Source organism: Ostrea edulis, chromosome 9 (assembly GCF_947568905.1).
Source record: "Ostrea edulis chromosome 9, xbOstEdul1.1, whole genome shotgun sequence".
NCBI classification, from domain to species: Eukaryota; Metazoa; Mollusca; class Bivalvia; order Ostreida; family Ostreidae; genus Ostrea; species Ostrea edulis.
Genome location: NC_079172.1, coordinates 6,726,580 through 6,751,138, shown reverse-complemented (window position 1 = coordinate 6,751,138; position 24,559 = coordinate 6,726,580). Strand labels below are relative to the sequence as shown.

The 24,559-nt window shown below is 36.8% G+C and overlaps 2 protein-coding genes and 2 non-coding genes across 4 annotated transcripts; all 4 read left to right on the top strand.

The window, feature by feature from the left end:
• The first annotated feature begins 5,096 nt into the window (after positions 1 to 5,096).
• Trnat-ugu (transfer RNA threonine (anticodon UGU)) lies at positions 5,097 to 5,169 on the top strand. The gene has a single exon. It is a non-coding gene; the product is annotated as a tRNA-Thr (tRNA).
• Positions 5,170 to 6,976: 1,807 nt separating this feature from the next.
• Trnat-ugu (transfer RNA threonine (anticodon UGU)) lies at positions 6,977 to 7,049 on the top strand. The gene has a single exon. It is a non-coding gene; the product is annotated as a tRNA-Thr (tRNA).
• Positions 7,050 to 9,951: 2,902 nt separating this feature from the next.
• Positions 9,952 to 12,095, top strand: LOC125658608 (toll-like receptor 13). Its single transcript, XM_048889916.2, has one exon. The coding sequence runs from the start codon at positions 10,287 to 10,289 to the stop codon at positions 12,039 to 12,041; it is 1,755 nt and encodes a 584-aa protein (XP_048745873.2). The 5' UTR covers positions 9,952 to 10,286; the 3' UTR covers positions 12,042 to 12,095.
• A 10,769-nt stretch (positions 12,096 to 22,864) lies between these two features.
• LOC125660175 (RE1-silencing transcription factor-like) lies at positions 22,865 to 23,599 on the top strand. The gene has a single exon (XM_048892014.2). It carries the CDS (start codon positions 22,865 to 22,867, stop codon positions 23,597 to 23,599), a length of 735 nt encoding a protein of 244 aa, XP_048747971.2.
• Positions 23,600 to 24,559: the final 960 nt, after the last annotated feature.

Here is a 24,559-nt window from a genome sequence, read left to right as displayed (position 1 = left end):
TTTCTCATCATTCTTGCTACAGTCACTGGGGACTGTATTTGGTAGTACAGTAGAAGCCTGTTCCCTTGACAGATTCATCAAATTCAGTTTGATCATAGAAATATCATGCAATTGTGTGACATCATAATGCACAGGAAAGTGCATATTTTTCCAAATTTTGCAGAACATTTTTTATGAATTCACCTTTTATTTGAGCTACAGTTTACAACTTTTGGTCAATTCCTGTTTATTGACATGATTTTGAAATGGTATAAAATATTCTGAAACACCCAGAATTGATATATTGTCTCAAATTGTGCCATACAATATATGCACCAGACTTGCATTCTATTTATGATACGTTTTCTATTACGTCGGTTGCAACTAGTATATGAGTGCGGGAAAAGTCTTCAACGTCGGTCTCATACATTTTCAACAATGAACAAAAACACAAACGTCAAACAATTATGATAGCATGCTAAAATATTGTAAAATGAACCACCAGAGACTCAAACAGAAGTAATGAGTGGGCCCCTTTACAAAAAAACTGAGATCATTACTTGACAGAAATAGAGGCCCTACATTTCAGTGAACACCAGATTGTACTTCAAATGAATGAAAAGAAAACAAAGAATGTGAAACATTCATCAACAAAATGAGAACATAAGAAAAGAAAACAAATAATGTGAGACATTCATCAACAAAATGAGAACATAAGAAAAGAAAACAATCCTTCGAATACCAGAAACAGAGATGGTGAAGAGTGGTAGGCCACTAGAACAGAATGGGACCAAGGTAACGAAGACTTCAGACTTAGTTTTACCAATAGAAGTCGATGTATTATAAAAATTATAGGGGGTCTAGTATTCAATAGTCTTTGTGATACATGAAAGGTGAAGATAACGGACAGTGATTAATCTCATGACTACTAAAAGGAATACAAAATAGTAATTTGTTTAAATCTGTACTTTAGCCAGTTGAATTTTAATGTTGAATTTGATATTAGCAAGTAGCCCTGATTTACCATTAAAATATTGTTTGATGAGCTAAGGATTTTTTCGTGAACTTCGTGGCAGGGCAGTACACTCCTTTTCTGGTCTCAGATTGTTCCACAAGACTCTGCAAGATCATGTTTACAGACAGCGAGATCTTGTAAGAATTTGACATTTATTCCTCATCTCTCGTTGGACATAACCAAACTGTAGTTGTGATTAAATGCATGTGCTTTAATCTAATTTTTACACAAGGTGTAAATTGATGTTACTTTAAGTATTAATAATATGTATATAAATTTTTCTATTTTCATTTTATTTTCATCAATATCAGTTTATTTTCCTATTCTTTCTTTAATCCATTGAATATAATTTGGCCTACTTATTGATGAAACCTTGACTCACTTGAGCAGATTGATACGTGACATTTAAAATTCTATAAATGTAAAACGTATACGGTACCAATTTTGATACACCAGGTGCGCATTTCGACAAATAATGTCTCTTCAGTGATGCTCAACCGAAATGTTTCAAATCCAAAATAACTATGAAGTTAAATATAGCCAAAAACAGTGTGCCAAAAAAGTGGAGCCAAATTCGTCCAGGGATAAGAGCTATGCACGAGGGAGATAATCCTTAATTTTGAAATGAATTTCTGAATTTTATAACAGCAATTAAATATGCATCCGTATTTTCAAGCTAGTAACGAAGTACTAAGCTACTGGGCTGTAGAGACCCTCGGGGACTAACAGTCCACCAGCAGAGGCCTCGACCCAGAGGTCATAATGTAAAACGTATACGGTACCAATTTTGATGCACCAGATGCGCATTTCGACAAATAATGTCTCTTCAGTGATGCTCAACCGAAATGTTTCAAATCCAAAATAACTATGAAGTTTTGGAGCTAAATATAGCCAAAAACAGTGTGCCAAAAAAGTGGAGCCAAATTCGTCCAAGGATAAGAGCTATGCATGAGGGAAATAATCCTTAATTTTGAAATGAATTTCTAAATTTTATAACAGCAATTAAATATACATCCGTATTTTCAAGCTAGTAACGAAGTACTAAGCTACTGGGCTGTAGAGACCCTCGGGGACTAACACTTTTTTATTATTTCTTATATCATTTTTTCAATTTTAAGTTACATAAAAGTCAATAAAAATCATCCTATCAATCTTTTTTTAAATTCTAGGAATTTTCTTTACGTTCCACTAGAGATCGGGCTCAAAATTTCCATTAATTTCTTTGAGAACATGGGATACTACAGACGATAAGGATATATTTAAAACCAAGAGGAAATAATGAATGACTATTTTTTTTCACAGTAGGATTAATTTTAATCTACCTCCACAGAGAAAAGAGTTCTAAAAAAAATCAGATGTAAATTGCAATCGTAAATGTTATGACTACCACAGGTTTCGTGAAACATTCGTATAAGGTGCGCATTGGTGATCGTAAACGTAATCGTACGTTTCCTATCTATGATCAGTTAGTGAAACAGCCGTCTGGATTAATTCGGGAACACATCCCACCAGTGTGCAGAAGGTAAACACCTTGATTTTGTATTGTGGAGGGCATTGCACTGGAAGACAATGCAGCTGCACTAAGACTGGGGAAATGTGATCCGTCATTGTCATCGGCACAATCCTGACTGATGTGTTCTGTACCTTCTGTAAGCGGTCCAAGGATTCCGAACACAACGGAGGTCGTATACTCGAGTTTTGATGTAACGAGTGAAGTGACAAGAGTCTTGCACGCTTATGTAATTATTAAATGGCGAATTTGACCAATATTATTGATATGAAAGTACCATGTCTTCAAAATAGATGACACATGGTTCTGAAAAATGAGACAGGAATCGAAGTGCTCGCCAAGATTTTTGATACACGATGCAGCATATATCCTGTTTTATTCAATGTTAAGCTGGTGTAATAGATTTCTGTTGCATTATGTTTGGAAAAGAAGATGATTATTTTGACCTGGTTCTGCTTCAATGCGTTTGTAGCCATCCATGTAGTAATATCTGCTATACACGCTTCTAATCTTGAAAAGTATTCATACCATCTTTCCATTGGTCGTATTACGAGGTACATTTCGAGTTCTCCACATAAGAATGGTAGTTAAGGTGCTACTCTACATCGTCATAATGGCTGACTTCCTTTAAAAACATGGATGAAAAAATCGATATCAGCAATATTTAACTTTTCCTTTTCCATTTAAATACCTAGCCGAGTAGCTTAGTAGGTTTGAATACCGACTGCTGAACTGTAGGTCGCAGGTTCGAGTCCAGCAGGGGTTTTAAATTTTTTTCAGATTACCTTCTACTAAAACTGTATTTTTTGACAAAATAAAGTAAACTTGAAAATTTTCAACTTCAAAATATTGTTGTACATATCCTCCACTTTTCATCTACATCAAATTTCTCTAGTGTAGCACACCTCCTTAATTCCGTATTCTTGAACCGCCGCGGTGGCCTAGAGGTTAGAGCGTTCGCCCCGCATGCGGAAGGCTTGGGTTCGAATACCGGTCGCGACAGACCTAAGTCGTTAAAACAAGTACCAGTAGTGACAGTTCCATCGCCAAACGCTCGACATAAGGTGTGAATGTCACGGGTCCTCGGATATTACCCTAAAAACAGATGCCCCGTGTCACAGTAGATGTGGCACGCTAAACTACTCTCACTGCTCAATGGCCGTAGGTACCGAGTAAAGGTTTCAATTTGAAGCCCTTCATCGGTCTTGGTGACTCATATGAGTGAAAAATTATCAAGAGAGACGTTAAAAAAGATACATGTACAATCAATCCGTATTGTTGACAGATGGTTTCGATTGGTTTGGAAAACAGTCAGTAGAGTCAAAGTCCAAAAACAAACCCTTGAGGGACGCCAAAAAAAAGAACTTGCTTGATGGATCTAAGTACATTTGATGGACTATCTGTTATTCCATAAGTTGTAATGAGTCTATGTATTAAGATGCGATGGTCATTGACATCAAATGCAGCAGATAGCTCCAAAAGCACGAAGACAACAAGAATCATTATCTAATGCTTGTGTAATGTCATGATACTTTCTGTAGAATGCGCATTCTGTATGCTGAGTGCATTGTGTCACAGAGGTAATTCAAATCAAGATGATCGTCCAATCGCTTATAGTTACCACCATTTCAAGTACATGTATTTTAGAGATGATTGCTGACAGGTCTGTAGTTTGAAAGTATTTCCGTATTTAGTCATAGTTTTTAAGCAGTGGTGTTATCACTGCCTCCTTGAAGCTGGAAAGAACTGAATTTTCAGAGAGGGATGCGTCCATTAAAGATGTTATTACATCAAGAGAGTCTAAGCATCGTTTTATCAGATTGGTGGGGCAGATCCAGCTCACGAGACTTGTCTGCGTACATTTTGATGATTGACTCAACTTAGTCTGCAGTCGTAAAATCAAAGGAAATTAAATGTTCTCTTGTGAATTTCCAATTCATTTTAAGAGAGTCTGACTGATCGCTTTGGCTTTGTTGAAGACGTACTCGGAGTGCCGTTCTTCTATAAGAGAGAGGCCGAAGTATGCAATCACTAATAATACACTTAAAGTAATAAAGGTTTATGATGCCGTGGATAAATGGGGTTGAAAATTAAAAACCAACAGAAATTTTCCAACAATGTTTCGACGTTTCGAGACTGTTGACTGTTTCCCTGTAATGAAAAACGACGGGGTAATTATTTCCATTCTGCTTTGATGTTTGTAACAGGACTTGTACATGCCGTAATTAATTACTTCAGTTAGTAAATTTTGATTAGAAAAACAATATTTGTAATAAAAGTGAATATAGGTTCATTACTACAATCTTCCGCATGAAAATCAGTGCATGTAATCGTTGACAAGACTAGTGTGATTACTTGTTAATATTGTTTTACAAATAAATCGTTTTATGCATGTGTAAGTTAAACATTCAGTAAGGGACAATAAGTACATTATCTGATTACGGTATTCGGTTGATTTACTAGTGAAAAGAAAAAAATCTTGATTGATTAATGTATAGAATAGCTTTTGCATATACAGATAACAAGCAGCTGTGAGTTTAATCAATTTAGTTCTTACCTGAACATAGCAGGATTAGATTCAATTGATAAATAGCCTCCATAGCTCAGTGGTTAGAGCACTGGTCTTGTAAACCAGGGGTCGTGAGTTCGATCCTCACTGGGGGCTTTTTACGGTGTATTTTTGTGACATTATTGATATGAAGAAAGAAACCGAACTTCTGAGAGCGCTTTCTAAACTTACACGTTCATTTTATGTTCATTTTCGTGAAACGAGTTAGAGCATCAATTTACAACATTTCTGTTACGCAATGCTTTGTCTTTTTAGGCTTTTATATAGGAGAAAGTCCACTTGTAGTGTGAAAAGGTTACCTGTAGGTGTCCAATAAGTTGACAATTGCTGTCCCTTATTTTTAAGAATGGACAGATACTGTCTGTTCTTAAAAATAATGGAAAGTAATTGTCAACTTATTGGACAGTGCCAGGTAAACCCAAGAACTTAGACGTCTACAAGTAGGCTGAAAATAAGAGACAATGCGTTTGTCAAAGAGATACAAATTTAATTTTAAATTCCCTACAAGTAAGAATCAACACATCTATCGGAAAAATCACTGAAACACTTAAAATGATATTTCCACTTAGTAGAATTCTCTGCTTCAACTTAAGATTCACAATTTCTTTAATTCCATTGGCCATTATTATATCGCATCAAACCTTAAATTTGAAAGATATATCCATACTGTATTTGAATTTCGCTGAATTCAGAGGCACATTCCAAAATTTCTTCACAACGCTTTTTTTTTATGTTTTCTTTATTAGCATATCCTAATTCTGAATTATTATTTTCGCTTTCATAAATAATTTCATTTCACGAGTTTGGCGTATTAAGTTGTTTTGGTTGGCGTATATTATTTCCTCATCCAAATATTCCAAAACACAATGCTTTTCAAATCAAAATTTGGCTCCATAACTATCTCACCTTCCATATCCAGAATATAAGACTCATTAAGATAATATTTGCAGTACTTTTATTAAAATCCTTAAATTTTGATTGTGCAATGAAAATACTCTCCCCATCAGAGGAAGACATGTTGATATGGCTCAGTACTACAGAGTGAGTGAATATAAAACCTGCAGTACAAGACTACTTACCTAACACTGTCCAATAAGTAAACAAAAGAAACAGACTTCTACGCAAGACTGGTTATATTGTCAGACTATTCAAAAATAGCTTTATTCATAATTATCATTGTCAGTGGGTTTACCTGAGACTATCCATTCTTAGAACAAAAGATGTAATGTTTTAAGTAGAATATAAGCCTCAAACTGTCCATTCTGTGAGAGAAAGAACTGATCGAGGCTCGTAGGGCCGAGATCAGTTCTTTCTCTCACAGAATGGACAGTTTGAGGCTTATATCCTTTACATAAATAGCAACTGAATTAATACAACGCCATATTAGTTATAGATTTAAGAAATTATGACTGCGTTGAAGGTCGCTGTTGGAGTGCATGTCATTGGGTCAAATGATGTTTGATGTGTCTCATACCAATTGTTAGGCCCTTCTTTACACATTGATTTTGACTACGGCTTATTCCATTTATCTGATAAAGATATAGGGCGCACGGTGGATGTGACCAGTCGACAGGGGATGCTTACTTCTCCTGGGCACCTGATCCCACCTCTGGTATGTCCAAGGGTTGGTATTTGCTGAAACTCTTAATTTCGTATTCCTTATAGGTGTTGTGGAGTTGGTCTCTGTTCGTTAAAATATTTGAATTATCAAATTCGGTAAGGGACAATAAGTATATTATCTGATTATGGTGTTCAAATGATTTACTAGTGAAAAGAAAAATCTTGATTGATTGATGTATACAATAGCTTATGCATGTAAATATATAGATTGCAAACAGCTGTAGGTTTAATCAATTTATTGTTACCTGAACATAATAAGAATACATCCATATGGTTATTAAGAGCCTCCATACCTCAGTGGTTAGAGTACTGGTCTTGTAAACCAGGGGTAGTGAGTTCGATCCTCACTGGGGGCTTTTCACGGTGTAATTAGTTACCTATCTGAATATCGTCATCTTTCACCTGTATGGAGTCGATATGTACATGCGTTGGTTTTCTTTATTCCAAACAACTATACACATCGGGGGCGATATCAAGGTCACAGAGTGATGTAAAGATTACTTTACAGTCTTTCGTGCACATACTATATATATAAAAATATGAGACTTATCTCATGGCCCCATCTTACAAATTTTTACAAAATTCAATCTGCACTATGTCAGGAAGCTTTCTTCTTTGACCCAATGGTTTTTGAGACGAAGATGTTTAAAGATTGTTTTTTATATATTAGTATGTAAAACTTTGATCCCCTATTGTGGCCCCATCCTACCCCCGGGGACTATGATTTTAACAAACGTGAATCTGCATTATGTCATGAAGCTTTCATGTAAATCTCAGCTTTTCTGGCCCAGTGGTTCTTGAGAAGAAGATTTTAAAAGATTTTCCCTATAAATTTGTAAGTACAATTTCGATCCCCTATTGCGGTTCCATCCTACCACCAGGGGTCATGATTTTAACAAACGAAAATTTTCACTATGTCAGGAAGCTTTCATGTAGATTCCAGCTCCTCTGGCCAAGTGGTTCTTGAGAAGAAGATTTTTAAATGATCTCACCCTATTTTTACATTTTTGTGATTATCTCCCCTTTGAAGGGACATGACCCTTCATTCGAATAAACTTGAAAGCCCTTCACCGAAGGATAGCTTTGTGCCAAATTTGATTGTAATTGACCCAGTGGTTCTGGAGAAGATGAAAATGTGAAAAGTTTACGCCGACAACGACGCCGACGACAGACAACGGACAAATTTTAATCAGAAAAGCTCACTTGAGCCATCGACTCAGGTGAGCTAAAAAGGTATGTAACAAACAACCAAAGGCCCAAATACAATTGCCAATTGGATCCACAAAGGAAAGGCATATTGAAAATGAAATGTAAATGGGGGGGGGGGGGGGGGGGGCAGACAGGAATTTTAACATTCGCATGACCATGGTAATGTTAGCAAACAAAAAGGTTTATAATTCTTTAAGTTTGTTTGTGTTCTAAATCATATATATTTTCACTTCAGCAAATAATGGTTTTGAATTCATGTCTTCGAAAGTGGACGATAGATGCTCATCCCGTGTATAACTTTTACAGTCGCCTTTGCACGCCGATTCTAGAAAGAAAAGGGGGACCTCACATAAACAACTATTAGCGAGGGCTGTTCGATATGTAATGTATATTGTACGATATCTCAAGAGCATTCGCCTCAAATAGTGAAATGAACATTACATCCCTTCAAAGTATCCTTCGCGGTTTGAAATACATACTTTCAATCTCTGAATCCATTTCTGAAATGCGTCACAGTACGCTGATTTAAGTAGACCTCTGAGGCACTGACTGATGGCTGAGCCAATGGCTTGTCCTGACTGGTAACAACGACCAGACAAAAACTTTTTATTTTTGAAAAAAGGAAAGAGTCGCATGGGGCTAAATCTGGAGAGTATGGTGGGTGTGGCAAGACGGTAACCTTCTCCGACTTCAAAAATTGCTTTACAAGCTCAGATGTACATTGTATATGATGGAGCATTATCATGAAGTAGACGAACATGCCTAAATCCTGACACAGGGCGTCGTTTATGATAATATTTCTTGAGCTTTTTTAGTATAAGATCTCGGTAATACCGACCTGTAACACTTTTGCCCTTCGCCACCGGAATTTGTACGGCTATCGCATCACATGAGAAGAATATGCACTAAAGAACCTTCTTTGTACTTATGGTTCTTTTGGCAACTACAGACCTTCTACCGTGTTTAGTTAACCACATTTTGTTTCCAATTTTTTTTACTGGTTCGAAGTAGTGAATCTATGTTTCGTCACCAGTAACAATGTTTGCAAATTGTCTTTGATTGAATTTGGGAAACATTTTGAGCAATTGCTTAGCGGTTTGTACTCGAACCCGTTTTTGGTCATCTGTCTATATATGCAGTATCCATCTGGCAGAAATCTTTTGTACTTTCAAAATACGCTTCTTTGCTTGACAACTGATTAGTTTGACTTCACTATGAATAATTCAATCTATACAGGTCGAAAATATATAAGGTGAAAGGTAAAAAGGAAAATATAGGAGGGCTGTTCGATATCTAATGTGTATTGTACCACAGCGCGATCACGCTTTGCATGATTTGGTGGATGATGATACTCTTGAATAGCTCTATTTAATACCTTTACAACGGTATAAACACGAGCCTTCAGATCCACATAGTTTTAAACTTATAGTCATTTCAATACAACCAGTCGCTTACTACTAAGAGTATTGATAGTTTGGCAAAAGAAGAAAAAGAAGAAACATATACAACTATGTATAACAGTTGAGAGATTTGTATGTAAATTAGAGGCGATGTAACACCCACAAACAGGAAATCCTAACACACAATATTTATTTGTTCCGTGCGGAAAAGTTTGAAACATTTTATTAAGTAGGAATTGGGGAAATTTGAACATGACAACTCTCGTACGACTTTCGAAATCCACTAGTTGTGGTGCAACACATGTTTTCTTAGTGCTGCCATACAGTGTCGTTTTTATACATGCACTTACACTTGTTTTAGATACCGATAATTCAACACTACAACAGACCATTTCATTCTTAATCAAAATCATTTACAATCAGTAGATTAAAAGTACATGTATTAGCACGAATACAAGAGTTATTCAATAAATCAAATATACTTTCAACAATATAATTGACACTCACATGAATAACTACTCAAACAAGGAAAGATACTTGAAGCACCTGTCATTGTTTTTTCCTTAATTTGTATGATAACGATAGACAAGGAAATATTAAAACAAACAATATATGAACAGGTGTGAACTGGACTTCTGAGAGATAAGAACGTGTCTCACAATGTCTGCAATGATTAACATTTTTTGGATTTTTGTAGCAATCGAAGTGTGTGTTGCCTTAGGACAAAATCAATCAAATTGTCCCAAATCGTGTGCTTGTAAAAATCGAGAGGCGACTTGTAAAAATCATGGTTAGAATTTGACATTTATTCCTCATCTCTCGTTGGACATAACCAAACTGGAATTTGAAGGCAATTTGTTGCGTAATTTGGGTCCTGGTGTGTTTTCCAATATATCAAACCTTGGCTTGAAATGCCTCATACTAAGAAGAAATCAAATCTACCGCATTGATACTCAAGCGTTCAATGCTCTTCATCAACTTGAAATGCTAGACCTTAGCGGAAACAATATGCACGTGAATCAGGTACAAAACGCTTTTGTTGGTCTGCAAAATACTAAGCTACGAATATTATATATTTCAGCGATGCATTTAAAAGCCCTTCCGGAAGCCTTTTTCTTCCATATGAAAAATTCCAATCTGACACAAGTCGTCATGGATAACGATTTACTTAACACATTTCAGGCAGTTGTGTTTATTGTGCCTCCAAAATTGCAGAAGATATCTTTGGCACAAAATAACATATCAAGTGTGAGCTTGAATAAACAACTACATTTGCTTGAAGAATTAGATTTAAGTAAAAATAATATGCGTACTGTCCCCTTGTTTTGTAACAGGACATCTGAACCTTACCTACCTAGGCTAAAAGTTCTTGATATTAGCAGTAATCTTATTTCGAAAATCAAACCGAGAGCATTTCTAGGAACTTGTCTACCAAATTTAACACATCTGATCATAAGTGACAACAAAATTGAATATCTGCCAAACAAAATGATAAGCCGACTAGTGAATCTTGTGAGTCTGTCAATAAAACATTTAGGTGACAATATTGTGATTGGCCCTTGGGCTCTGAACAGTTCATCTTTGAAATATTTACACATGGAAAATCGTTTTAACATATTCGAAAGACCGGAGTATGAGATGTTATTCTGGGGATGTCCTAATCTCATTTTTCTGGATATGACTGATGTACAATTCACGCATCAGAATGAAACAAAAAGCAAAGCCTTTACGCTGTTTTCGCCCTTGCACAGATTACAAGACTTGATTTTAAAAGGTACTTCTTTGTCTGTACTTCCAGAGAATTTATTTTCAGGCATGTCAAATTTGACCAATCTTTCCCTGGAAAACTGCAAATTAAGTCAATGGACAAATGAAGTTTTTTCAAAGGCTGTGTCGCTCAAATCTCTACAACTAGGCCATAATTTGATATCAATTATCAATCAAACATCATTGCCTCTACGTGTTGAGAAAATTGACCTACAGGGAAATCCTTTTCTATGCTCCTGTGATCTTGTCTGGTTCCGAGATTGGATTCGAGAAAATTCTAACAAACTTTCAGGTTGGTCAACTGACTACACTTGTAAGCAACCATCTAATTGGGATGGAAAAAATTTAATAGACTTCCATCTGTCGTACATATACTGCCATCCGTTGAACCCCATCACGATTCTGGGCATCTCCATTTCTGTTCTTTCCGTAGTCATTTTAGTTGCATCTGGAGTTTTGTATCACTACCGATGGCACATAAAATATCATTTATACTTATTACGAGCGAAGAGTCGCGGCTATGAAGCACTTTCTGGCTGTGAATTTGTGTATGATGTTTTCATTGCATATAATTCGAATGACCGTGTGTGGGTGATATCTGAAATGATACCGATATTAGAGAAACAGGAAAATATGAAGCTCTGTTTGCATGAGCGAGACTTTGAAATCGGCAAAATGATCATTGATAACATTACTGACACAATGCAGAAGAGTAGAAAGATATTGCTTATTTTGTCCAACAACTTTGCTGAAAGTCATTGGTGTCGTTTTGAAACTATGATGGCACAGATTCGATCTATGAATGACGGCGAGAATATGGTAGTAGTTATTCTTCTGGAAAGAATTCAAACAAAAAATATCACAAACTCACTGCATGTTTTGCTCAATACTACTACTTACATTGAGTGGAAAAACAAAGAAAACGAAAAAGAGTTATTCTGGCAAAGACTAGTTTCTGCTTTGAAGTCCTAATCATGTGTATTATTTTTATATTGTATGCGAAATAAATGATCATTCATTTTCTAACATTTGTATTGTACTTTGGATTACCAAATGTGGAATTAAAGCCAATGTCGTTTAAAATACAGATACAGAATGTAACTTACAAATAAAGACAGTGTTGTTACAAGCTTTGTCGGTTGGAACCAAAACATATTCCACATGTAATATATCTCATTTTATCACTTGTAGTATACTAAACATAAAATATAGATGGTACGCACATTTGTTTTGATGCGTATAATACGGGATTTTAATGTTGCTCATGCAGTTTTTAATCATTCTGACAAGTTATCAAATTGTTTTTCATATTTAGCCCATCATCTGATGTAATCTTTGACAAACGGGATGATTTCAACTTCTCCATCATCAACTTCCCATATTTATGTAGCAATATCCCATTATCAACTGCATATGATGTTTATATCTCTCAACTGATTCGATACGCAAAAGCTTGTTCTGCGTATAGTCTCGTTTAACATCAGCATTTCGCAAATTATATGGTCGTTATAACGATCTACTTCGTTAATACAACCTATCGTTGGGTCAAATGCTGGCTGACATGTTTCATACCGATTTTAGGCCGTTCATGGCACACTGATTTTGACTGCGGATGACTCCGTTTACCTGATCAGGATATAGGGCTCACTGTGTGTTTGACCGGTCGACAGGGGATGCTCACTCCTAGGCACCTGATCCCCCCTCTGGTAAATCCAAGGATCCATGTATGCCCAACTCTCTATTTTTTATTGCTTGTAGAAGTTATGAGATTGCTCACTGTTCGTTATCTTCACCTTTCATTCAGTAATATATTGCAGTGATAATGGTATTACTGAATTATTTTGAAAAATATACATAAATTTATAAAATGACTCCATCTATTTGTGTTGTGTTTTGTATTATTTTATTTTATTATTCTTGCTGTTGTTGGAGTCTATAAAAAGATATATTCTTAATGTACAGTATATATAGAATCTCATCGGGTACGAGTTAACTTTACTATTTATCAACGTAATATAGATAGTTCGTTCCTCCTGAGATTAATTAAGTCTATTATCACTCCTTCGTGTATTGTGGATCTGGGACCCGTTTTACAAAACAAATTACGACAAAGTCGCAAGTCTTAAATTGTACTGCATAGTTATTAGTTTAAATGAAGGAATCAAAACGTTTCTGAGGTTTAATTGTCAATATTATCTTTTTACTAATTTGCTTTGGTGTGAATAATCTTACAATAAACGAGAGTATTCCAACAGGTAAAGTTGCTCGGAAGTCGCAAGTTCTTTTTTAAAACTTTGGACAAATAGGATATGTCCCAATTCGCTACGTTCTTATCATTGATTGGCAAGCCTAAAAACCTAAACCATGTATATATATAATTTTATTGTTTCAATATGTAAACGTTCTGGCGTTTTTCAGCACTTTTAGTTTTGTTTTAGAGCTAGTTTGCATAGTATTCATATCCTTATAAGTATTCTGTTGTCCTGAAGAAATGAGAGGTCGTCTAGAACAATTTTACAATTTCATATTGTTTGTGCTGTTGGACATTTTTGACAGATAGATCGATATATAGAAAGATACATCGATATATAGATTGATAGAAAAATAGATAGAGTTATGAGATTGATCACTGTTCGTTATCTTCACCTTGCATAGATCGATCGATAGATAGATAGATAGATTATGTGGCAAAAACATCTGCGATAATAGAAAATATATATTTGAGCAATACCATCTTTGATTATAACTAAGAAAAAAATTGCACCACTTCAATATATGTCAAACAGTAAAATTACTGTCTTAAGTATTTGTGCATACTATGACATCTTAATCCATTGGTCATCAATAACTTTCACCCCTGGCGTTTTCGTGAGAAATTTAAATTCATCTTTTTTGTGATTATTTGGTCTTAAAAACCACCGCTGTCCCTTTTTTCTTGTCATGACATTATTTAACCATTGAGAAGAATAAAAACATTAAATATCGACAATGATTTCAAACTTGCAACTTCAAATCAATTAAAACCCCGCTAGACACACCGGAAATTGGCCAGAAAATTTTTATTTTTTAAGATACTCAGTTATAAACAGAAAAAATGTCTCCATCTATCTATTCGTTTATCATGCATTATATGAGTGTTGTCCGCCCGTAATTTGTAATTATAGATCACGAAAGGTCCGCGGAGTGACAACTTTTCTCAATCATCAAAACTGCGCAGAAGTGTTTCCAGACTCTGCTGCGTTTTAAGCCATTTGTTGATCTACTGTAGAAACTAAATAATCTTACAACACGTGTTCATATTTTTTTGGCAGAAAAAAAATCTGCAATGAAAAATATGTTTACAATCATTCTTGCTTTGACTGGCAAATCGACGCTTCCGATTTGAAACCCTGTATATCACCAACGGAACGCCCGAATTTACAGGTGTACATAGTAAGTTGACAAAGGAGAAGCTGAAGTCATCCCGATTGTCATAAAGTTGATTTGTTCGTTAACATTTCTGCTCAATAAAATATCCTAATATGAAGCATAGTTAAGATTATATGGTGTCTTTTATTTTGCGTTCACTGAGATATATCAATTCGACATATGAATGAAAATGATTATTGTTAATAGTTAAAATGTTGTCACTATTTCTAAATATTGAGTTGAAGGTCATAACAAGAGATTTTTTTCTTCTCATGTAGAAGTTTTTGAATAAATTATACCCCATAAGAATGCCAAATACAGGTCAACTAATAAAGGAGCACAATTAATATGAAATTAATGCGAGGTTCGATTAAAATACAGTTGTAATAATGAGCCTTACAAAGACACTTTGTCAGCTGGAACCAATACATATTCCTCATGTAACCTATCTAATTCTTTTATCATTCTGGTGCATGTACCAAACACAGAAGGATAGATGGTATGCATTTTTGTGTGTCTAATACAAGATTCAAATATTCCTCTTATACTTTTTATCCACTCCGACCAGGTCTCAAGTTCTTCCTTTTCATATCTAGCCCATCGTCTGGTATAACCATCAACAGAATTTATGTTAGAGATGAAGTCCTGTTGCTTATTGAAAGATCGGGGTTCTCTGAATTTTGGACCTTACAAAGTAGGTGACTTTAGGTCGTCATTTTCAATCATATCGACATCACCAGTAATGACATGCTTGCTGGAATTTAGTTCAAAGAACAAGAATATATCGATAGCATATTTCAATTTTTGAGTGTTTCCATGGAATGTAAAACTTATACGGTACCAATTTTGATGCACCAGATGTGCATTTCGACAAATAATGTCTCTTCAGTGATGTTCAACCGAAATGTTTGAAATCCGAAATAACTATGAAGTTTTAGAGCTAAATATAGCCAAAAACAGCGTGCCAAAAAAGTGGAGCCAAATTCGTCCAAGGATAGGAGCTATGCATGAGGGAGATAATCCTTAATTTTGAAATGAATTTCTAAATTTTATAACAGCAATTAAATATACATCCGTATTTTCAAGCTAGTAACGAATATGTATTTTAGAACATTTTTGATGCTTTGCATCAAAATCATTTTTTTTCTTCATTTTTTCTCTCACTGCAGCCAATAATTTATATTTTTAGGTCGATGACAGTCTCTATTACTAATTTAGAGTAGTTTCTGGGAGAAAGTTTGCCAAAAGTCACTGAATCTGTAAGAAGTGATTAAGTCTGGGAGAATTATTGCTAAATTTTATTCATATCAGTAGAAGCTGTCCTAATGTTGATTTAGTGTAAATTAAAGATGTTCGCACCTGAGATTTGGAGTAATGACAATTTTTTGGGAAGTCTATTTTTGATTTCTACACTGAAGGAGCATTAGGAAATTAAAAAGAAAACCTGGGGTCGCAACGCTTGTTATTGAGCTACAGTGTTCTAAACATGACGTTTTGCACTTAAAATTTATTCAGTTAAACTTGATTTTTCTGTTTGTGTCAACACAACATAAACAACACAAATCAATCATTACATAAAATAGATACATAATCATGTCTTCTAACACTTCAGATGAAAAACATTAAACACTAGTAATGGAAATGAATAATGACATTTTTACACTTGATATACGAAAACTTCATGATATCAAAATTGAGAGTTTAAAATGACATATCGGGAGTAATGTCAATTTCTAAAGTGTTACATCATTTTCAAAGGTTTGGTCTTACACTTTAAAATGGAAGTGTTCAAAAGTGGAGGTTGGAGATCAAATTTTTGAATTATTGGCGAAAATACTGAATTTTTATACAAAACTTCGAGTAAATTAATTAAAACTTTTCTAACAATTGATGTTGTGTTCGGAAAAATATAACAACCAAGTTAATTAATTACAACATTTGAACTACTTCCAAGTCTCAGCTACCTGTATCATAAATCATAAAACTGAAATACATGAGTATAAAATAGACAATACATTGGATGAAACAGAAACTGTAATATCATACAGATTTAGAACTTTTTAATTAATGAATCCTTCCGCCACAAAATATAGTCCCTGCCAAACCCTTTCAAAATTTGAAGTGACACAAAAATTTTCATCCTGATAGGGTTCAGCATTAGATGTGTATTATGTTTGCACCAATAGGATCAGTATTGAACCAGTAAATACTTAGTTGTAGTATCCTGCGCAGTTGTGCTTAAAAGATCAGGAGCTAACTTCTTTAAAGTTAAAGTAATGTTTACAGTAAGGACATTTCAAGTTTTTCAGGACCTGCATCTTTTTAAAATATTATATAATACTAATGTTCGTTATCTTCACTTTTCATTATATATATATATATATATATATATATATATATATATATATATATATATATAAGTTTTACATTATGACCCCTGGGTCGAGGCCTCTGCTGGTGGACTGTTAGTCCCCGAGGGTATCTACAGCCCAGTTGCTAAGTACTTCGTTACTAGCTTGAAAATACGGATGTATATTTAATTGCTGTTATAAAATTTAGAAATTCATTTCAAAATTAAGGATTATCACCCTCATGTATAGCTCTTATCCTTGTGTAATATTCCGGAATTTTATCCATCGACCATCTAGGTTCTACATTGTAGTTTTCAATGTAAACATCCGTAATTTAGTCACATGACCTAACATTATAAATACAGCGCGAAACAGTTGTCGTCAGTCAGTTATTGTCGAAGCCCAGAGCGAGAAGACGTGGTGGACAAGATTAAGAATAAGTTGCAAGCAATAAAGTGATTTACTGAGAAAGCCAGTGTTTGATTCCGTACGCTGTAGCGGTGTCAGAGTGGAGGCATTGAGGCTGTCCTTTTAATAGGCTGACCTTAGTAGTAAGAGGCCTGCCACTGTCGAGGTCGACCAGATAAAGGCTAGTCACATAATTCGTCTGTCCTGTGTACTGGACTTGACTGACGACCAGGCTGTTGTTCACAGTGTCTGCCTGAATAAGGCTCTACAGTGTGTGCAGCGGTTGAAGGGCTGTCACTTGTACTGTGTGTCCTGAATAAGGCTGCAGTACAAGCGTTAGTTCGAGGTCAGCCAGTCGTTGACTGAGGGTGGTCATACCCATTGTTAAATCATTTTGATATTATAAATTATTTGGTGAACCCCTGATCTTTGTATGTTGATTGACTTTCCTTGATTTCATAGTAATTATTAACCTGGGTAGGGTTAGGCCATATTTGTATATATCTGCAGGCCCAATTTCTAATAGCATTCCCAATCTTATTTTATCAATGAAAGTTGCTATTCTAATTACACCTCGAACCCTTGAATTGACAAAGCACGGACTTTGATAGCCTTCTTGCGTATAAGGAAATACGTTACAAAAATTGGTGGCAGCGGTGGGATTCGAGGGTAGTTAAGTTAGAATTATATTGTTGTATAAAATAGGATAAAGGGCTATTATGGAGAATTTAGATTCTGATCTAACTAAAGTAGAGAGGGAATTAAGTAAGCTACAGGCTAGTGTTGATCAGAGCATAAGGAACGCCAGAGATTCAGGTATTCCTGAAAGTAGGCGAGAGACCTTAAATGAAGAATGGGGTGCGAGACCTAAGTCAGTTAGGACGACCCCCCAAAGATATGAAATGCCTGTGTTAGCTAGCTTAGATCATGATGCAAGAGATTCAAATAGATTCTCCTCAACAAGTACGCCTTTAGATAGTGCTAGGCAATATTTTCCTTTGCATTCAGAGGAAAATATAACAAGACGTCGTCCAAATGTTAGGGCAAGTTTTGACCAGAAAAAGAGTAGTAATGTCAAACCAGACAAGTTTGATGGTAGTACCTCGTGGTTAGACTTCAAGTCTCATTTTGATATATGTGCGGAATTAAATGGTTGGACAACCTCGGAGAAAGGCATGTATTTGGCAGTAGCACTGAGAGGTCGAGCACAAGGTGTCTTAGGAAGTTTACCAGAGGGAGAGAAATGCAATTATCGACTCCTGTGCAGGGCGTTAGAAGAACGATTTCTACCTTCCAACCAAACAGAGCTGTACAGAGCACAACTTCGAGAGAGAAGGCAGCGAGCTTCTGAGACGTTACCAGAACTTGGACAAGATGTACGCAGGTTGACCAACCTTGCCTACCCAACAGCTCCAACAGAGGTCAGAGAAATTCTTGCGAAAGAACAATTTATTGATGCTCTTAAAAATAGTGATATGAGATTACGAGTGAAACAAGCGAGGCCGACAGACCTTAATGATGCAATTCGCCATGCAGTAGAGCTTGATGCATTTAATTTGGCTGAAAGACGTCGAACAGAAGACCAAGGATATCTGAGGGAAGCTATCACCCAAGAAGATGCCATTGCCGAACTGTTGAAGGCAGTTCATGACTTGCAAGAGGACATGAAGTCGATAAAACGAAAAACAGGGAAATCAAAGAGTTCTAAACAACAGTCTACTGATATTGTTTGCAATTATTGCAAGAAGAAGGGCCATATACAGAGGAACTGTTTTGCCTATAAAAGGAAATCAGAAACAAGGAAGAACAAGACATACTCTTCTCCTAAACAAAAACAGGAGAAAGTCAATGAGAATGACACAAGCCGTACTGGGATTAGTCGAAGAGCTGGTGAAGCAGGTATATTTGTTGATGCAGCCATCAACGGCAACAGAGTCAAATTGCTCATAGATACAGGAGCCACAGTCAGTATCATCTCACCTGACATATTACATTCTGGGATAAGTAATCCAAAGCCAGTCCTTAGTAAGGTTAACCAGGAGGTGCTCACAGCAGATGGAAGTGCTATGAAAGTTGAGGGTGCCATCTCAATTTCTTTCTCACTGTCGAACTTGGAGTTCAGTCAGTTATTTACAGTGATTGATGTTGGTATTGATGGTATTTTAGGGCTTGACTTTTTGGCATCAAACAGTTGTTTGCTTGATTTACCCAATTCTGCTATTATCATACAAGGAAAACAGATAAAACTGTCCTTTGAAGGGAAAATATGGTGTTGCAGATTGACTATTGCTGACAATGTCACTATACCTCCTTGTAGTGAAGTTATTACCATGTGTAATGTTGTAGCCCCAGTATATGAGAAAATACCAGAGCTGGGTATCATAGAATCATCAGATCGTTTCTTGGAGTCAGATCGTGGTCTAGTCGCTAGAGCTCTGATAAACGGTAACAAGGTCGCACAGGTCAGACTCGTCAATTTAGCAACAGAGGCAACGTGTCTTTATAAAGGTACATTTGTTGCTACCTTGTCTGCCGTTGATACCGTGTATGAAAAGAGCAGCTATGTAAGGAAGATTCATGGATTACCAGACTATCTGCAAGATTTATATCAACGCTCCACGAAAGGTCTGACTCCGGAAAATGCGAAAGTTGTCAAACAGCTGCTGGTGAAATATTCTAATCTATTTGCTGCCACAGATGCTGATCTTGGACGAACAAAAATTACAGAACATACAATTGATACTGGAAATGCCACTCCAATCAAACAAAACTCGAGACGACTTCCTATACATATGCATGAAGAGGTAGATGGTCATGTCAAATACATGTTAGAAAGAGAAGTTATAGAAGAATGTACCAGTCCATGGTCGTCCCCTGTTCTACTAGTTAAGAAAAAGGATGGCACAACAAGGTTTTGTGTCGATTACAGAAAGCTGAACAATGAAACTGTAAAAGACGCATATCCATTGCCAAGAATTGATGATTCATTGGATCAGCTATCAGGCGCAAAATACTTTTCCACCTTGGATCTGAATTCAGGATATTGTCAGGTTGAGGTGGCTGAGAAAGATCGTCCAAAAACTGCATTTGTCACAAGGAAGGGACTATACAACTTTAAAGTAATGCCATTCGGACTTTGCAATGCCCCTGCAACATTTGAGAGGCTTATGGAACATGTGCTGAGAGGATTACAGTGGCAAATATATCTTGTATACCTTGACGACATTATCATTGTGGGGAAATCTGTTGATGAGATGATATCAAATCTCACTCAGGTCTTTGACCGTTTAGTGACAGCAGGATTGAAATTAAAAGCACGAAAATGCACTTTATTTTCCACTGAAGCAGAATATCTAGGACATGTGGTCTCCGAGAAAGGGATAGCAACACATCCAGATAAAATTGCGACTGTTCAGAATTGGCAAGTACCCTCAAATGTATCAGAGTTGAGATCATTTTTGGGATTCTGCAGTTATTATAGACGATTTGTTAAAAGCTTTGCCAATATAGCCAAGCCACTGCATGAACTGACGAAGAAGGGTACTAATTTTAGATGGTCTGACGAGTGCCAGGCATCATTTGACAGCCTTCGAAAAGAGTTATCAATAACTCCTGTTCTAGCTCATCCAGATTTCAATGAGAGGTTCATCTTGGATACCGATGCGAGTCAATATGCAATCGGCGCAGTATTGTCGCAGATAAAAGATGGTCTTGAACGACCAATTGCCTTTGCCAGCAGAAGCCTTTCCAAATCAGAAAGAAAGTATTGTGTTACCCGAAAGGAGCTTCTGGCTGTTGTACACTTTGTCAAGTATTTTAGACATTACTTATATGGCAGACAATTCACGGTAAGGACAGACCATAGTGCCTTAAGATGGTTGATGAATTTTAAAGATCCTGAAGGGCAGCTCGCCCGATGGATGGATGTTTTATCCACCTATAACTTAACAATAGAACATCGGCCAGGTAGACTACATGGGAATGCTGATGGTCTGAATAGGATGCCATGTAAACAGTGCAAAGTCAACCATGATGATAACACTTGTCAAACTGTTAACAAGCTTGAACTTGAGGACAAGTTAAACATGGAGAAGCCTATGAAGTGTCTTCAGAATGAAGATAAGGACATCAAAAAGGTAACAGATTGGCTTGAACTAAGGAAACGACCGAAAAATGATGGAATCTCATCCGAATCCATTGTTGTTAAATCTCTTTGTTCTCAGTGGGAACGACTGGTCATTGAAAATGAAATACTATATAGAAGATGGACTGATCTTGTTACAAAACAGGTCACATTACAAGCCATTGTACCAAATCGGGAGCGACGAAAAGTTTTGAAACATTACCATGATTCAAGGACAGCAGGTCATCTTAGTATTCATAAGACACTCGCCAGGATCCGTCAATCTTATTATTGGCCAGGTCTCCAGAGAGATGTTCATTCTTATATTGCCGGCTGTGAAGTGTGCACCAAGAGAAAAGCACCAAGACAATCCAACAAAGCGCCGATGCATTTAGTCTTCACGGGGTATCCAATGGAAAGACTGGCAACTGATCTGTTAGGAGAACTACCTATGACATCCAATGGGAATAGATATATCCTTGTGGTGGCAGACTACTTCACGAAGTGGACCGAAAGCTTTGCATTGCCAAACATGGAAGCAGAAATAGTTGCGACAAAGATTGTTGAAGAAGTTGTTTCAAGGTTTGGAGTACCAGCTGTGATACATTCTGACCAGGGTCCACAGTACGAAAGCAAACTTTTCAAAGAAATGTGCAGAGTGTTGGACATACAAAAAATCCACACCACTCCATACCACCCTCAGTCAGACGGAATGGTAGAGCGGTTTAACAGAACGCTAACAACAATGCTTAGTGGTTTTGTTAATGAACATCACACTGACTGGGATGTCCATCTTCCTTTCATAATGATGGCATATCGAAGTTCGGTGCACGAAACGACAGGAATGACACAGAATATGATGATGTTTGGGCGAGAGGTATCGACACCATTGGATTTGATGTATGAGATGCCTTCGTCAATTCAAGAGGTGCCCAACAATAAATGGGCCTGGTATTTACAAGAACGCCTAGAAAATGCTCATGAATTTGTAAGAACAAGAATGAATCGGGCAATGGTCCGACAAAAACATTACCACGATCGGAAATTGCAATGGCATCATTTTGAAGTGGGTGAAGAGGTTTATGTTTACTTCCCAAAAAGAAAGCCAGGCACATCACCTAAGTTTACAAGTTACTGGCGGGGTCCTTTCAAAGTTGCCAAAAGAATGTCTGACTTGACATATATTGTCAATTGTGGTCCGCGAGGGTCGGATCAGGCTATCCATGTTGATAGAATGCGCAAAAAGCACGCTCAAAATTTGTCAAGGGAAAACGATGAGCTGTTGACAACATTTGAAACTCCTGAGGACTCTGGTCCTACAATTGGTGATGTTGATTCATATATTAATGATGAACTGCCAGTAACTCATCGCCCTAGTAGAGGTCGTAGACCTCCTAGTTGGTTGCATGATTATGAGACGGATTTCTGATTTACTTTGTGGTATACATTTAGAAATTGTAATAGGAAGCTTATCCTGATTTTATTGTGTGTTTTTTTTTATAGCGATGGCCAAAACTAAGACAACAGCAAGGAAGGAATATCGGCGGTGTCCAATGTGTTCAGAACCTGCAAAAACAGAGGAACAATTCAAGAAGCACATTCTGGTGTGTGCCATGCGAATGTTTGAGTGCCCAATCTGTGGTTTTACCAGCACAAGGGAAATTAATCTTAAGAGACATGTCAAAAGATGTCATCCTGGTCTAAAGCCTGAAGATGAACTCATTAAGCTGGGCACAAAAGAGAAAAGTGAGAGGAAAGCAGGTGGTTCACTGCATGAAGAAAAGAAAGACGAGGAAAGCGGAAATGAAGATTGGATGGACCAGGACCCTGGTAATGTTATAGGTGAGGTGTCCTCTACAGACTCGTCAAGTGGTAGTTCAAGTGATGAGAATGAGGAAACTGATATTGATGAGAAAAAGGAGAGACATAATCCAGAGAAGAAGGAGGACAACCTGTTAGAAGGAAGACTCTTCCGGAAAAAGACCCAACCGTCTTTACCATTTACAAGAAAGAGATTAAGTGTAGAGGAGATCCCTGTTCCAGAGAAGATTGCTCTTGTGGACAGATCCACCCAAGTTGATATGGGGCCAGCAATTCCATCTGTGGAATGCAGTAGAGTCGACGTTGGCACACAGACCTCCCCAAAGAAAAGGGTAGTTGTGACAACAACGGTCAGAAAGTGCAGAGAAGGTGATGCCGATGTAAAGGTCATCAGAAAGGAGAAGATCATTTTTAAATGACTTGTTGATATTTTGTTTGCATTGTATTGTTATAAACACTGGTAGTGTACAGTACATATTCGTTGACAGTTGTAAACATTTTTAGGATTTGATCATTTTTGTGGATTTTAAGCATAAATCACATTATATATCATTCAACACTTATCATTGGTTAATTACTTTGTTTTCATGCGGGACGCATGACATCGGAGGCGTGGGTAATGTAATATTCCGGAAATTTATCCATCGACCATCTAGGTTCTACATTGTAGTTTTCAATGTAAACATCCGTAATTTAGTCACATGATCTAACACTATAAATACAGCGCGAAACAGTTGTCGTCAGTCAGTTATTGTCGAAGCCCAGAGCGAGAAGACGTGGTGGACAAGATTAAGAATAAGTTGCAAGCAATAAAGTGATTTACTGAGAAAGCCAGTGTTTGATTCCGTACGCTGTAACGGTGTCCGAGTGGAGGCATTGAGGCTGTCCTTTTAATAGGCTGACCTTAGTAGTAAGAGGCCTGCCACTGTCGAGGTCGACCAGATAAAGGCTAGTCACATAATTCGTCTGTCCTGTGTACTGGACTTGACTGACGACCAGGCTGTTGTTCACAGTGTCTGCCTGAATAAGGCTCTACAGTGTGTGCAGCAGTTGAAGGGCTGTCACTTGTACTGTGTGTCCTGAATAAGGCTGCAGTACAAGCGTTAGTTCGAGGTCAGCCAGTCGTTGGCTGAGGGTGGTCATACCCATTGTTAAATCATTTTGGTATTATAAATCATTTGGTGAACCCCTGATCTTTGTATGTTTATTGACTTTCCTTGATTTCATAGTAATTATTAACCTGGGTAGGGTTAGGCCATATTTGTATATATCTGCAGGCCCAATTTCTAATAGCATTCCCAATCTTATTTTATCAATGAAAGTTGCTATTCTAATTACACCTCGAACCCTTGAATTGACAAGGCACGGACTTTGATAGC